The following is a 15,667-nucleotide window of genomic DNA, read 5'->3' on the forward strand; positions in this document are numbered from 1 at the left end:
ATAAGAAAGGTAAATGAAGCACGTTCTTGGTTGATGTTTAAAATAAATATTGAACTATTCATAAAATAAACTACCACTAGAAGGATTAACTAAGATGTGAGGCTTTCATGACTGTGGAAATTTCACTGTGGTATCAATAGCACATTCAACAAATAATAGGGTTCAGGAAAAAACAAGAGTACTGTTAAAGGGCTCTGATAAACAGGATTAAATCACTGATTATTATCCAACTATCAGAAGAATGGATAAAGACAATCTGTGAAAGAAATATGGTTTATGGATCAAATAAAAAATAAAAATTGGGAAGAAGTTCAGAAGAGAAGCACCTCCTTTGCTTGATCTTGAGCACTAAAAATTAATTAATTGATTAGAAATGAGTTTAACCTCACTAATAAACAGAAAACACAGCCAGGAGGAATTGAGCAAATAAATTATGACCTATCTATAAGATAAGCTAATATGTTATTAAAAATTATATTCCAAAACTGAATCACAGGAAAATATCCAAGATATGATCTAAGAGAGTAAGGTAGGATACAAAATACTATAGATTCAATAGTGTAAATACACAGAGAAACACAGAACAGATTAAGAATTCCTTCTCGGTGAAGAAATGAGAAATGACGACTTGCTTTCTTTTCTACTTTCTATTTTTTATTTTTTCAGACGTTTTCATAATAATAGTAATTTTACAACCTGAGTAATTTTTTAAATGAATAGTATGTTCTGATGATTTTAAGCTGCAAGGAGCCAGAACCAGGGGCCTATTCACTCACCACAGTGACTAGTCTAAGCTCTGTAACTGTTGAATGGATTAGTAAATGACCATAGGATGGACAGATACACTCATTTTTAAACTTCTATAATACAGTCACAGTTGAACATTTTATTACATTTGCATTATCTTTCTGATAAATTTTTTTAAATTTTATAAGATAAGCTGTCTCACTATGTTGCCCAGGCTGGCCTAGAATTCCTAGACCCATAATGACTCTGCTGCTTCAGCCTCCAGAGTACCTGGAACTACAGGTACATGCCACTATGTCTAGCTAGTCTCCTCCTTTTTTTAGCTTTTTTTTTTTTTTTTTTTTTTTGGTACCAGGAATCAAATCCAGGACCTCGCGCTTGCCAGCAGGCGCTGTGCTGTTGGGCTATGTCCCTAGCCCTACTATCCTCTCTTAACAAACATTTCCATAATGACTCCATTAGCTCCCAACAAGGGTCCTTAAGCATCAGGAAAAGTATGTAGAAGACCACAGAAGAGCCAAGCACCTGTCTTGAGCAGAGAGTACCAGCTAAGCTCTGCTGTTCTTCTATAACCAAGTCAGCATGGAACTCCAGACATTTTGCCTGACTGGGCGCTTTGCATGATTACAGCAGAGGAAATTCAGATGCACTGTGAGCCCCTGATCTTAAAGGTACTGGGAAACTGATGAGAAGCAGATTAAAGGAAAAAATAAAAAAGAACCAAAGCAAATGGTAAAAGTACATCATAGGACATATTTTAAAAGAGGGCTAAATTCCAGGAAGACCAAAAGAGGTCAAAACAAAAGATAAAATTCCACTGTTTTATGAAGTAAACAGAAAGCAAGCTTCTTCTAATGTGAGAGAGAAAAAGAGAGCAAGAGAGGAAAAAAGTGGGAAAAACTAGCTTCTGGTTATAAGCAAGAAAAATGTAATAATTCAGCAGAACTATATTCTTCCTCATTAAGTTGTGGGAGGAAAGGCTTTTCTCATTGAATTTTAATTGATTTTGTGTGTGTGTATTTTCATTTTTTTTCCAAGTAAATCCTCTTCTACCCAAGTGGTCAGTCTGCAGGAGCCAAGAGATACATAACAACTTTAGGCACAGTCCACAGCAAGCTTTTAGGGATGCCACTGAGTCGCTTTCATTAAGAAATTAGAGGTCCAAAAGCCTGGAAAACATTCATCTTGTACAAACTAATTAAGAAATTAGTTTATGTCCTTTGTTGAAGATTGTTACAATATCAAGTGTTTCAATATATTAGGAAATCTTTAATGATCTTTAATGATCTAATATAGCTGAGGTCACTGAAGGCACTCAATCCTCTAATGACAAGCTTCTCAATAACTTAATTTTAAGTCAGTTACATTTTTATACTAAAGATTATTACAACTTGGTTTCCACAAAGAAAAAGGATGATGTATCTACATACATTCAAAAGGTAGCAGTGACGTCTCTAAGTGACACAGATTATTCTGAGGAGTACGGGATGAAACAGACTCTGAGACTAAAACTACTTTGCTACGCACACATTAAGCACTAGTGGTTTCAATTTCCTAAGTCATAAATCAGTACTGTGCCCCCAAAGACACATCATGTATTTACAAAGACTGAAATCTGAGGTGGTTTAAAAAGTGCATCAGTGAATGCCGTTAAACTAGAGCTTCAGCGTACCTGACAACTCTTGTTTCACAAACGAAAGGACAGCCAGGTAGACTTGACAGTCAGCTATGATTATTTGCCTTTGAAGCCGATCAACCATGGAGGGAGCGGATTTGCGGACATCAACCTGTTTGGTGGAAACAGAGTAAATACCGATAAAAATCACACCCAAGCAGACCAGTGTCTCTCAGCAACTTCTACTTTATGATACAAAATAAATTCACACAGGAATTAGGAAACAGGCCTGCCAGTCACTCAAAGCCAGGCCCAAATTTATGCTAAAAGGTTGCTAGTTCCATAGACCCGTTAGGTCTAGCTGTGCTGGTAATATAATGCCAAAAAACAATGCCAAAAATAACATTCTAAATGACAAAAGCTGAATCATGGGAAATAAGGGGAAAAAAACCACAAAACTTCAGGGGTTCACAATTTTTAGATAATGTACATTCTTAATTATATTTAAAAAAATCACAAAAGGTCCAAAACACTGTTTTTTTTTTTTTTGTAGTTCTGCATTACTTGTACCCTTACACCGCTTTGTTTTGTTTTGTTTTTTCTCTTTTTCCTTTTAAATAAAATTAAAAAAAAAAAAAAGGTACAAAACATTTGCCAGAGTAAATAACCTGAGAAGTCACTTTATAGCCATCAGTCTTTAGATAGAGGTCTTATTAGGCTGTAGACTTTTAATGCCTGCAACTGAAAGGTTAGGCTGGAAACTGATGATTACATTTCCATTAATGGCAAAAACATACTGAAATTAAAAATTAAGCTTTGAATAAATCACAATTTTCACTTGAAACACAAACGATAAAAAAAAGCAAAAGGTCAAATCACTTTAAAAAGGTTGGTCTTTGTCATAAAGAACATTTTTCGAGTAAAAATCACTGTGGCATAGAACACTGTGTTCTCAACACAAAGTGAATTTGAGTAAACTAAGCTATTTTCATAAACTTTTAATGACATAAGAAATGATATGATGTATGCAAATATGCCAAATATATACTGTAATACACAGGGCAGTGATACACCTCCCCACACACAGTTTGTAACTTTCAGCATAATCAATTATAGTCACTGTGTTCCGTGTCTAGCCCTGCACTCCCGTTACTCTGTTTACTCAGAAAATGTCAATCTATCATTGCTTCTGTCCCTTATTTTAACAATATCCACAATGCAGGGAGGGCTATCAAGAGGGCTGATGAGATCTGCACAGTCTTGCACATTATATAAATCACAAGAATGATTACAAATGTTGAAACGTGCTGGGCCTAATAGTAGATCCTGAGAACAGATACATAAAGAAGCTTCCAGTTAATGAACTACAGACCTCACTTATTACTGTGTAACAGTGAGTATTCTGCAGGGCAAAATACAGAAAACTACGGGAACTGTAGAAGACATACTAGCAGCCTCAGGAAAGAGTTCTGGGTTCAAAATGATATCTAGGAAGAATTAAAAATTGAGTAGGAATCAGGTAAAGAAGGTAAGAAGTATTCTAGACAGAGGCAAAACATATGCAGCCAAACTTGGGATTTTGGACTTCTTTACAGTGATCACAGCCAGGCACACCCTGCAAAACACACAAGCAACATCTCTATTACAAAGAATAAACTGGACCAGGGAGACCACAGGCAGAAATGCCAGTCTATCTTAGGCAGAGGGGATGGTGGCTGACTTAAGGAGGTGTCTTAGGCAGAGGGGATGGTGGCTGACTTAAGGAGGTGTCCGACTTGGAGATGATGGACAGGTGCTGATGCACTCAAGAGGTACTGAAGAAAGAGACTTCAGAGAAAAGCGGATGCTCACTGACTGCTCATGGGGTTTGGAGGAGGAGGGAGCAAAGGCAACTCTGGCCCATCAGCAGGATCAGGCTGTGGCATTCTTGGCTCCTCAGTGGCTTCCCCATAGTGGACACAATAAGCAAGGACAGAAGTGAAGCCATTCCTATGACTCTCTCATGGTAGGAGAGTGACATGAAGAATCGTAAGGTAAGAAAAGGTGGCCTGATGGTACTGTGCAACAGATTAGCTCGCTGGGCTCAGATGTGACATGCACGAGAAACATCTCAGTAGGAAGATGCCTCTCCATGGCCTGGAACTTTTGAGCTGAAAGGTGAAGGCAAAACCAGGAAAATGTATTATGATGTGATTTTATTTATAACCAAAAGCTGGTGAGAGCTAGGGGAAAGTAGCGGAATGGCTGAATTCTGGCAGTTGCCAAAATGCAACTGTTTCACTGTTGATTGGCTACTGTTATATCATGTTTAATTACACACAGAAACCTGTACTTTAGGAGCGCTGGCCCAGGGCCCATTGTGGAAGAGGATCACTGTAAAACACCAAAGATCACCTACTGGAGAACTCTTGACGACTAACGTCAAGAGTTCTGTGTTAAGAAAAACGTTTTACACAATCAAAGTAATGAAAAATACTGTTTTCAGTCATATTCTAAATGCAAAAACACAAGTAAATAAATGCTGTTCTAAATAAGTGGCACAGATCCCACACTCAAAAGCTATGCTACTTACATTCTTCTTAATTTTATTCTTAATCGTTTCAATTACTCCAGCCTCTTCACTTTCACATAGCTTTTCCGTAGTTTTTAAGTCATCACATGCCAATTGCATTTTTTCTTCCTCAAATGTCATCATGGCATTCTTTCAAGAAGGAAAGGATGAATGAATCAGTAACCAAAACATTAACTCAACTTATAATGAAGCCCCAAACTAGGGGGAGAAATCAATTTCTTGCAAAACAAGCAAAATATAGCATACTTTACTCATTTAAAGAAATTATAACCTCAATATGAATAAGAATATGCCCCATTACACCAACATGAAAAAAGTACACTAGCAAATGACCTTGCAATTATCATTCTTCCACCTTTTTGGTGTTATTCCAACTAACAAAAATTTTGTGCAAGTTCTGATTAGTCTGCTCCACTCAGTTTTTGCAACAGTGTCTCACTCTATCCACAGATGGATCCCAGCTAATCTTGCACTACACAGAAATGCTAATGATACACAGCTAGTAAGTAGTCTGAAAATCTTCAGTCTTTCCAGGGACAGCAATCCCCATGGGTTTACTGTGGGTGCAGTTGGAAATTCTATGGACCGCTTGTTTCCAGGCACCTGATCCTGGTGCATCTTGCAAGGCCACATTTGGCTGGGTAGAGGCAATCCTCTGAATGTCTGCTAGACACCATGACTAGTACCCAGAACTGAGGTTTCTGAACTGAACCAGAGACCAGGTTCTTGGAAGGCACTAGTGAACTCACTGTCTCTAGTTCTTCATTTCTGGTCAGGTTCCACTAGCCCTGCCTTGGCATTCTAGGTGCCTTCGGTGTGCCTTAAACCTACCACACCTATCAAACCAAGCCACACTCTCCTTTCCAACCATGCTATCAAGCCACTGAAATCCCAGCCTGCTCCCCAGCCAGCTCAGCTGAGATCCTTCAGTTCAACTCCCTGGCAACCTCTGTAGTCACAAGGGTCCTAATGTTACAATTCCCACCTAAGGAAATGTTTTCCTTGAGGTGTGAACTACACATTCCTGCAAAGAAGTTGACCAAGGAATGTTTGTTGTCTTATATGGTAGGAAGAGGAAAGAGACAGCTTGAATAAAAACCTGTCTGTCTGAGTCTGACCTGGCACCTGCAGTGGGCACTGTCACATGCTGTAACATATACCCATGTGTCCCTAGTTTTCTTAATCTCTAATCCAAATGCTTTCTCCTTTTACATCTCTGTACTTTTCCCTCCTGCTGTTTTATAGTCTATGGCTTTTAAGGAATTTTGTTTGAAAGTAAGCTATTTAATATATTCTTCTGAAAAATGAGAATATCCGATTTTTTTTCATTACCCAGTTTCCATTAAAACCTAACTAAAACCTTTCCCCTCGATTCTCACATGTTAGCATGTGGAAATGTGACACTAGTCAACATACTTTCACTCTGCTTCTTGAACTATGAAATAGCTATGAAATAGTTTCACAGGAGACCTTTACTAGCAAAGGTCAGACTTTTGCCCTGCTCCAAAAGTTTTAATCTTCAGAGGTCTTTCAATTACACTTTTATTCTATAGAAGATTTTGGTTGGAAAACATATAATACTATAGAAATAAAATATAAGCATTCTACTTTTAAGATTAGGCAAGAGGAGTTATCTCCTAGCACTGGTTCACAAGCAAAATTTTATCTCAGTTTTACACTGTGAAAGATTCAGCTAGTAGCCAACAGCAGACATTGGTTTACATTTATTTCTTTCACACCATCATGTCTTCTGATACTAACTTACCAAAAAACTGACGAAGCTGGCTCCGAAGCTCATTAATGGGCTGTGGTTTCTGTTAAGGAAACAACACAAGATTTGTTTTATTGTGAATTTGCATCTTAAAATCTTATATAATCCTATTACTTGGATAGCAGTTAAGGTCATCAAGCAGATTAAATTACCCTAAAAAAATGTTAGAGTGGCAGGATGGTTTATAGCTCTATATGTCAGGACAGATCTTCAAAACAAGGCAGATGACAAAGTCAATTAAAGTGATGGGGTTAGTAAACTTTTCAACTGTGGCTTTTAAGTAATAAGTATAAATGAGGCAGAGACAATCTGACATTGCAAAAAACATGGCCTAAGAAAGATAGTTTTATGCATTTTTAAAATGTAAAACGTTCAAAACTTTTCACACTAAAATCAGTATCGTTTCTGGAGTGGATCAAAGGATTTCACTACTAAGCCAGACCTCGCCACCTAAGAACACTTAAGAATGTCTTTCTAAATTGCTAGACAAGAAGAAGGGGTTGATGGGTAATGAAGGGAAGACATGATCAGACATGTTACAGCCATGTAGGAAAATACCAGAAAATGAAAAAGAAATCCTCGTATGTTGAAGATGTGTGCGTGTGGGAGCCTCCCTGTGAGCCTGCCATTCCCTCACTGTGATAGGAGTTATTATCTAATTTCATAGTAAGCTGAAGATGAAACTAAACCAAAGTCAGTTTACTCTAAAGCATATATGAACATAAAGTCCTCCTCCAAATTCAAAATTGCACTAAACGGAAAAGTTGTAACTGTCTTCCTGAATGGAAATTCTTTAACTGATTTTTATTATGCAAATAAGATACGGTCACTATAAAATACAAGGCAAGTAGTAATTTATTTACCCTGTCCTTTACTAGGAATTCAGATTGGAAATGTGTGCATTCATTCAAAATGAAAATGTGTGCGTACATGTATGTCTGAGAGAGAGAAAAGGAACACTTACACGTGCACATACACACAGTGATGAGTAACCTGGATACATGTTTTGCAGGCAGCACCACATACATTCTTGGGATAAGAGGTGGTGACACTGAGGCACAGTCTATACACATTCACTTCTTTCTCTGAGTGAGGTAAACGGGGGTTAGAGGGATCCAGCACTCACTTTATTTGGCATGCTAAGCTTCTGTTTTCATTTTTAAAAACCTATTTGGTACCTATAGAAATTTGGTGGCTAATAACATTTGCTTAGCCCTAATAGTATACTTTAACCAACAAGGGAAAAAAATAAATCGGGAGGTCAAGTGGCTGTCGAAGAATCTCCAGCTTGCACTCTTTATCTGCAAACCTAGATCAGAGAACGCACTGCTGTTAAATCTGTCATTGCTCACTCTGCCTTAGAAGAGACGTGACCTTTTCTCCCTCCACAGCAGCACCCAGACAGAACAGGATAGCCGCTCCCTCCTAAGCGCTATCCGTTGTATCACACGTGCCTCCCGTGAACAGGCCATCAGCAGACAGGAATTGGTGACAGAAGGTCCCTGCCTTCCAAGAACGGGTGCCTTTCAATCCACAGCTGGTCACTGGGGATTCCCCTTTCCTTGCTCAAATGTTAACCACTCTGCTGCCCGAGAAAGGAAAAAAAGGCTGAAACTGGGCCTTATGTTGCCACTTTCACTTCTTGTTCATGACTGAAACCAGGTTTCTAAGTGCAGTGGCCATCAATTATTCATGGTGCCTTCCCTGCCCTTATTTGCTCACATGCTATCTTATCATTCAAGTGGGAAAGAAAGGTACAAACCAAGCCAAAAGACATCCTCCTGGAGGCCCTGTCTGCAACCCACTCGGCTCTGGGAGCATCACACACCAACAGATGCTGCTTCGAGAGCAGGTGTCCCCGTGCTGCCTCAGGCTACCCAGGTGCGCTGGTTTGCTTGCCTTGGATTTTAAGCTTCACACACTTCCAGCCATTCCCTGTAAACTTACTGCACCTTTAATTAATTCTGGCCCACCCAGGTGTCTACACCAAACATATTTGTTTTGGAGATCTGAAAATATCCCCCCAAAGTATGAGGATGGTAAATGAAAAACCAGTGCCAGGACAGGAAAGGCAGAGGTGCCTACAGGAGGATCACCCATATTAGGAGCCCACACTGCAGGGAGAAGCCATGACGTCTACTTTAGACAGACACCTGTCAGGTGATGGAGGGAATAGAAAAAAAAGAGACAAGGATATAAAAGGAGCTTCTTGGCATGCATCCTGTTTGCAGGACTGACTTTGAAACTATGTAAACAGTACACATAATAATGCCAAAGAGATTTTAATATGCAATCCCTAAAAGTCAAATATAAAATGAATTAAATGTACCTGAAAGTAAATCTACTTGATAATATATGCACATTATAGGTGACTTTAAATAAAGCAAGCTAAAAACACCGTCCCTTTTCTGAAATACCCTTAAAAACAGACCCCAATAGATCCGCCTCCCATCTTAGCGTTGTCAGTAACCATACTTTCATTGGGCAAGGGGCAGCAGTTATTTGAAGGGTGCTGGATGTGTAGTTTGTGATAAAGCACTAAGTATGTTGAGATGCAAGATCCCATTGATAGAAAAAGGGATGAAACTAAATTGCATCCCATCGCATGTTTTTAATCTTTAAAACTACATATTTTCTAGTTCTGTCAACTGGAAAACATCTGGAAAGGATGGGCTGCAGGAGCACTGTGTATGTCTACATCCTCTCACACTCCCCATGGTAGCTCCTTCAACAGTTGGCTGAGTCCAGGTCAGAAACAAGCAATGTTCAACAGCCTGCAGTGTCTTCTTACAGCTGAAGATAAGAGTTTAAAATACCACCGCCAACAGGTCTCAAAGAGTTCCCATCAGCAAAAGATGGAACAAGATGATCACCCTTGAGCAAAAAACAGCAATAAATTGAACTATCGGGTGAGTTTAAACCATATATCCAGGATAGTTTTAAGAAAAGAGAATCTCACAAGTTGCCCATGATGGATCCAAGACAACTAATTTTGAAACCAGACCTTAATAAAAAAAGAATAAGGATTTGTCCTGCCTTTTCTTTATGAACTTAGAACAGTGGTGACAAACCTGAGGCACATGTGCTACAGTGGACTGTTTATAGCACTGAAAGCTCTAAAAGATTCACCATCACTGAATGAAGAGGAACCAGCTGGTTTAGGGAAGAAGTGAGTTTCTCTTTACAGAAAAAGTCTGGCTAATGAGTGACAAACAAGTGACAGAACTGGATTACTACCACTGTGTAGCACCTAAGAAATTCATGCAGCTAGGCAACAGCCATCAGGATGGGACAGGAAGAGAGATTTTACACTGCCATGGCGAAGGAATGAGAAAGATTCAAGTTGCTGGAAATTCTGTGGGACAAAGACCTAGTTTCAACAATGAAAAACTGCTAGAGGAAAAAAGAGACTGGAGGGGAACCTTCACAGTAAGATACCTCAAGTAACAGAAGCACATAAAGAAGCCATTAAGAAACATATACAAGGGCTGGGGATTTAGCACAGAAGCATAAATGTCTGCCTGGCCAGTGTGAAGTTGAGAGTTCGATCTCCGGTACCAAAAAAACAAACAAAAAAAAAAAAAAAAAAAAAACAACAACAACAACAAAAAACATACAAGAACACACACACACAGAGACACATACACAACAATAAGAAAATGAGGTTTTAAACTTCCCATTTAAAACAGTACCAAAGTATTACTTATCTAAGAATAACAAAGATGTAAAGAATCCCTACACTGAACAATCAAAATATTGCCAAGAGAAATTAAATACCTATATAAGACTTTCCAACCACATCATTCTCAGTATTGGGGGCCACATAATTCTTCATTATGGGTCTGTTGGTCCCTGATAGGATACCAAGCAGAGGTAGAGATCAGACAGGGGGTGACTTGATAACTACTGAGCCAGCGTGATAACACATGGGGATTCATTAAACTCTTCTACTAACTTTGAAAGCCATGCTATGCTGTGGATGTAGTTTGTCTCCCAAGGCTCTGGGTGGGGGAAGCCTGGTCCCCTGTGTGGGGATGATGAGGCAATGTGGACCTTTGGGAATGGGGCCAGTGGCAGGTCAACTGTGGGCATGTCCTGGAAAGGGATTAAGGTATTTCTCATGGGAGCCCGGTTGGTTCTTGTGAAAGAACTGTCATAGCAATCTGAGCCTAACCCCCTGGTAGCTCTGCTTCCTGCCAGTGTGATATGCCATGATGTGATGAAGCTGAGGCAGGCCCTCACCAGAACTAAGCTGATAATGACCCCAAGACCTTGAACTTCCAAATCTGTGAGTGATGAACCTCTTTACAAGTTAGCCTGTCTCAGGTGATTCATTATAGTAGTAAAAACCTAAGTGGTACAAAAGGTAGAAAACTTTCAAAATAAAAAGACAAAAACCCATGCAAATAATAAAGAAGATGTACTGTAATCTGGAATGCTTTGATGAGATAGTTTTTTATGGTCACTAACATAGTTTGTTTTTTGAAAATGAGCCATCAGTAATGAAAGGGCTCTGACTTTTTCATTCTGTATCAGTCACCCACAGGTAGGCAATTGGTTTACAATATAAGAAAGTAATCTGTTGTCTATTTGTATAGTCACCAACATTGCTATGAAAGTTTTTTTTAGTTTCTCATATTAAAAAATTGGAGAGATGAGATTTTGTTTCCTGAAAGCAAGGAATGTCCACATTTAATTCTTAAAGGAATAGCTTTCTAGTAGATAAATGAGCATAAGCATAAGACAGTCCCTAGCTGAAAGTTTTCTTTCAAATGCAATTTTATGGCTCATGATTGTGAATGGCTAAAAATTTTTACCCTTTTTTGTTTTTCTGACAACGTCCTAAATTTATATAATGTTGAGTTCTTAGAAGAATTCTCAACATGACTTCCTCCCTCCAGATGCATGGAGAGCATGGACTCTCCTGCACTATGAAGGCAATGCAGGACCGTGTGCAGCTCATCAGCCAATGGGCACCATCCTCAGCCTTCACTACAGCTGGGAGATGCCAGGTCTGAGGGCTGACGGAAAAGTTCCGTGGATTTACCCCTGCTGCTCTCAATGAAGGCTTTGACTTTCCTGTCGCTCACAAGGTTTCAAAAATCATAGCCCCAAAGGCCCGCTGAAGTTAACTTCATACAATTAGGGGGGAAAAAACTGAGTTGCTTCTCTAATGTCTCTGACATTGCCTTCAGTACCACACCTCCTACCAACAGGATCAGAGATACTCTGTGCTTTGCCTGCTAGCGTCAAAAGCAGCCTCCGAGAGACCAAGCCACCTTGGCATTTCATTTTTCTTCCTGAAAGTAAAGTAGGCCAATACCATCAGGAGAAAAAAACAATCTCTGTGCATGAAATCATTGGTTGCAACATTATCCTGAATCAAACAAAAAAATGAGTTTTAATAAACTATGCAAGGAAAAAGAATCATGACATTGGCTTTGGCAATGGTTTCATGGCTATGACACCAAAATCACAGGTAATAAAATAAATTGAGCTATATTAAAATCGAAAGCTTCTGTGCATCAAAGGGCACAACGAGCAGAATGAAAAAACCAACCTATAAAATAGGAGAAATTATAGCTAAACAGCCATGACTGCAACTGCCCTGATTATCAGCTCTGTCTTCAGACAGTCACTGTAGACATTCTCCCTACGCTTATACCCATTTTAGACAGAAAACTGCATCATTCAAGTCAATGTATTTGTTCTAAATATTCCGCGTAATTCAGCTGTTGCTTTGATATAATTTCTCCACAGAACATATCCAGGCAACTAACCAACCAAACGGAACAATGGGTCAATTCAACATCCAAACCAAATGTTGCTTCTGGGTCAGTGAGGTATTCACCTGTGATGCTGAGGCCGAGCTATGTACAGTTGGGGCCCAGGGCACCCCCATATCTAGGCTAGCAGAGAATTGGACCCAAAAGAAGTAAAGAGAGAGACCCTTCTACCAGGTCACTTCCCAACACAGACCTTGTTTTTTTCCAAAAATAAAAAGCAAATGATTTGAGGATTGCTTTTTACATTATCTATGTAAATAAGATTTTGTGTCTCCCCTTCAAATTTAAAAAAAAAAAAAAAATGGGGGTAGGGGGAGGAAGCAAGGAAAAAGAAAAGATAAACAAAAGAGAGAACAGATCAGTAGAATATCAGGACATCAAACGGAATCATACATTTTCTTGTGATTTAAATAAATTCTCTTATCTTTCATAGCAAAATATTTCCTTTACCTAGCTGCCTCCTCTCGAGTCTGTCCAGAAAAAGAGTAAACAGAAGGTTTCACAATAAAGAATTCTATCAATGATGAGGTCAATAAAAAGCTAACTATGCATGCTTTGGCCGTGTGCAAGTTGCTACTAAACAGACAAAAGCTTTGAAATGTCTCAGTTCCACTGAGGGTCTGACTGTAACCCTTATTAGGCACTCATGCTTTCTGGCCCATGAAGGCTCAGTTTGTACTGTTCTGTATTTCCAGTTATCTGACTTTGAGAACACTGTGGTGACAACCAACAGATAAGATTAATTTTGCACTTCTGCAAGGAACTGTTTTCCAAATGCATTGGTCTTATTTTTTAATCACCAGTTGGATGTGGGCGACTAATACGGAAAGCTGGCTGGAGGTTTCCGTCTTAATTTGAAGATGTTGCAGCAGCAACAGAGAAAGATATGTGCTTCTCTCATCGTCTAAAAAGACTGAGATTTCTATCTATGCTACAACAGCAAGAAACAACAGCGATGTTTTCAGCACCTTGTTCTTGCAGCATTCATTCAACACATGTGAATAAAAGAGACAGCATCTTCCACATGCAGAAAAGGAAAAGCAAAAGGTGTCTCGGAAATGACAAAAAAATTCCAGGCCAAAAGTCTAAGAAAAGTAACTTCTCTCCCTCTACAAGGAAAGCAAAATGTGACAGGGTTCATGGAATTCTCTTGATTTGTAAGAGTTAAGAATATTCTTCAAAAGGGAAGATTTCACTTATTCTGCATCTTAGCTTAAAAGTACTGCAGATGCCTCCTACATGCATGATGCACAGCACCTTGAGAAGTCTCATGATTGGAGAGTATCAGGGGAATGTTCCCTTGGGGATGCTGCCATGAATCAGATTATAAAATAAGAGGCATTATCTGTGGTTTGCCAAAGCGTTAAATCACTTCTCTGGTGATTGCAGGGACTCTATCCATCCATCAGGTCTCATCCTCCCAGCAGGCCCAAGACAGGGATGGGACTGCCCAACCCCAAAGCTGCCTGCTGCCCTGTGTCGCATCTGTGCAGCAAAGATCCATGCTTCATTTCCAGTGAAAGATTAAAATGTCACCTCTCTCCAGGCCAAATGATCAGGAGAGTGATTAAGAAATCATCCTGGGGAACAGAAATTCTCTACCGAGGTCAAAGAAATAACATATGGTTTGGTAGCATGTTCCCTGCCTCCATCACCAGAGTTATTTAAGAGAAAACTATTTCCTTTTAAAAAGCAACAAAAACCTGCTTTGCAAACAGGGTATTTAATTTTAAAATCACATACAAGTCATGAATAGATTATATTCCTCAGCTCAGAATATATGAAAAGTGACCTCTTCTATACGTAGGGTTAATAAAGCATTCTTGGGAATCTAGTTTTGTTCCATTCATGCATTTGTGTATTTGCTGAACACCAGGGACACAGCAGATGCTGTGCTGTGCACTGGAGGTAACAGAGATGAGTGAGCGTATCTCCCTGTCTCCTGGAGCCTATACAGTCCAGCTTGGCAGCTGGAGGGAAAACTCCAAATAAACCTGCTAATAAATGAGGCTGGCAAGTGGAAAATGGTTGCTGCTTCGACTCACAAAGTCATCTGTTGTACCTGATCTTCCCGTGAAGGAAGAGCCTCCTTCTAACACCATGTTTGGTGAGATTGGAAGAAGGCTTCTCATCTGGCTTAACTTTCTCTCTTTTCTAGAAGGATCTATGAAAACTCTCTGACCACTCTATCACATCTGTATTTTTGTCATCTGCAAAGCATTTATTATGTTTGATATTTGTTTCATTTATTTTCTTTAGAATAAATGGAAGCTGCCCAAGAGTAGGGTGCTCCTCCTCCCTGTTATAGGTTGAAAGGCCTCACTCCCAGCAAGAACAGCACCTCAACTGTTTCAATGAACCCCCAGCCATGTCCCATAAAAATCTGCATTTGCACTTCGCGGGGCAGGTGATGAACTGTGCTCCCTAGGATCAAAATATCACCGGACATAAGATCTTCATTAGCCTGAGTCCACTAAACCTGCTTTCACTAAGAAAAATAACTGTGCTTATTTCCTTCACCAGACGATAGCAGCAGGGGAAATTCATAGAAGGCTCCTTTTGTGTTCAGGTACAACTCAAACAGTGACCCCTGGGGAACTTTTAACCTAAAAGACAGCGTGCCTGGAAACAATGATCCTCGCAGTCCCGAATGTTTGATTTGCAAGTGTTTGAAACAGACCTAGTTCTTCCATTTGGATTTGTTTTTGTCGTACACCCAGCCTTCCTGGGGATGTGAGGGCCCGTAGTCACCTTCTGCTCACCCCCTGTTCCCAGTGGCCAGGAGGGGGTCTTGTCCTCAGAGCCTGGACTTGCTGTTTGTGTTTATGGTCACTGTGTTTTCTCGCATTTACTTCTGTTACATTAACTGCTGGGTCTGTGGCCTTGTATCTTAGCAGGAAAGTGATGTTGTAATTCACTGGCTGCAGTCACCAAGCCATGAGACACTCTCACCCAGGGCACAGAGCAGTGATTTGGTAGCAGGCCGGGTGCGGAGGGATTTGGGGAAAGGTCAAGACTCTGTGTCTCCCCATACAGGTTCAGAATAAGCCAGAGACTCAATGGACACGTCCTACAGCTTGGGAGTAGGGGCCAGTTCTCCATAGATAGGTCATAATTAATAAGCACCCTGAATAAAACGAGCAGACCACTGCCCTCATGTCCCATATATCTGATGG

The 15,667-nt window shown here is 39.8% G+C and overlaps 1 protein-coding gene across 1 annotated transcript in view; it reads right to left on the reverse strand.

The window, feature by feature from the left end:
• The window catches only part of Ttc39c (tetratricopeptide repeat domain 39C), a 93,823-nt gene that overhangs the window by 45,460 nt on the left and 32,696 nt on the right, over positions 1-15,667 (reverse strand). Inside the window, exons 2-4 of the mRNA XM_003474026.5 lie at positions 6,700-6,748; positions 4,935-5,063; positions 2,420-2,534 (exon numbers count right to left, since the gene is read on the reverse strand). Of these exons, the coding sequence (XP_003474074.3) occupies positions 2,420-2,534; positions 4,935-5,063; positions 6,700-6,748 (293 nt within the window). The remainder of the gene's footprint in view (positions 1-2,419; positions 2,535-4,934; positions 5,064-6,699; positions 6,749-15,667) is intronic.

This window comes from Cavia porcellus, unplaced genomic scaffold, assembly GCF_034190915.1.
Source record: "Cavia porcellus strain 051 isolate PalLab524CR breed Dunkin Hartley unplaced genomic scaffold, mCavPor4.1 scaffold_20, whole genome shotgun sequence".
Classification (NCBI taxonomy): domain Eukaryota; kingdom Metazoa; phylum Chordata; class Mammalia; order Rodentia; family Caviidae; genus Cavia; species Cavia porcellus.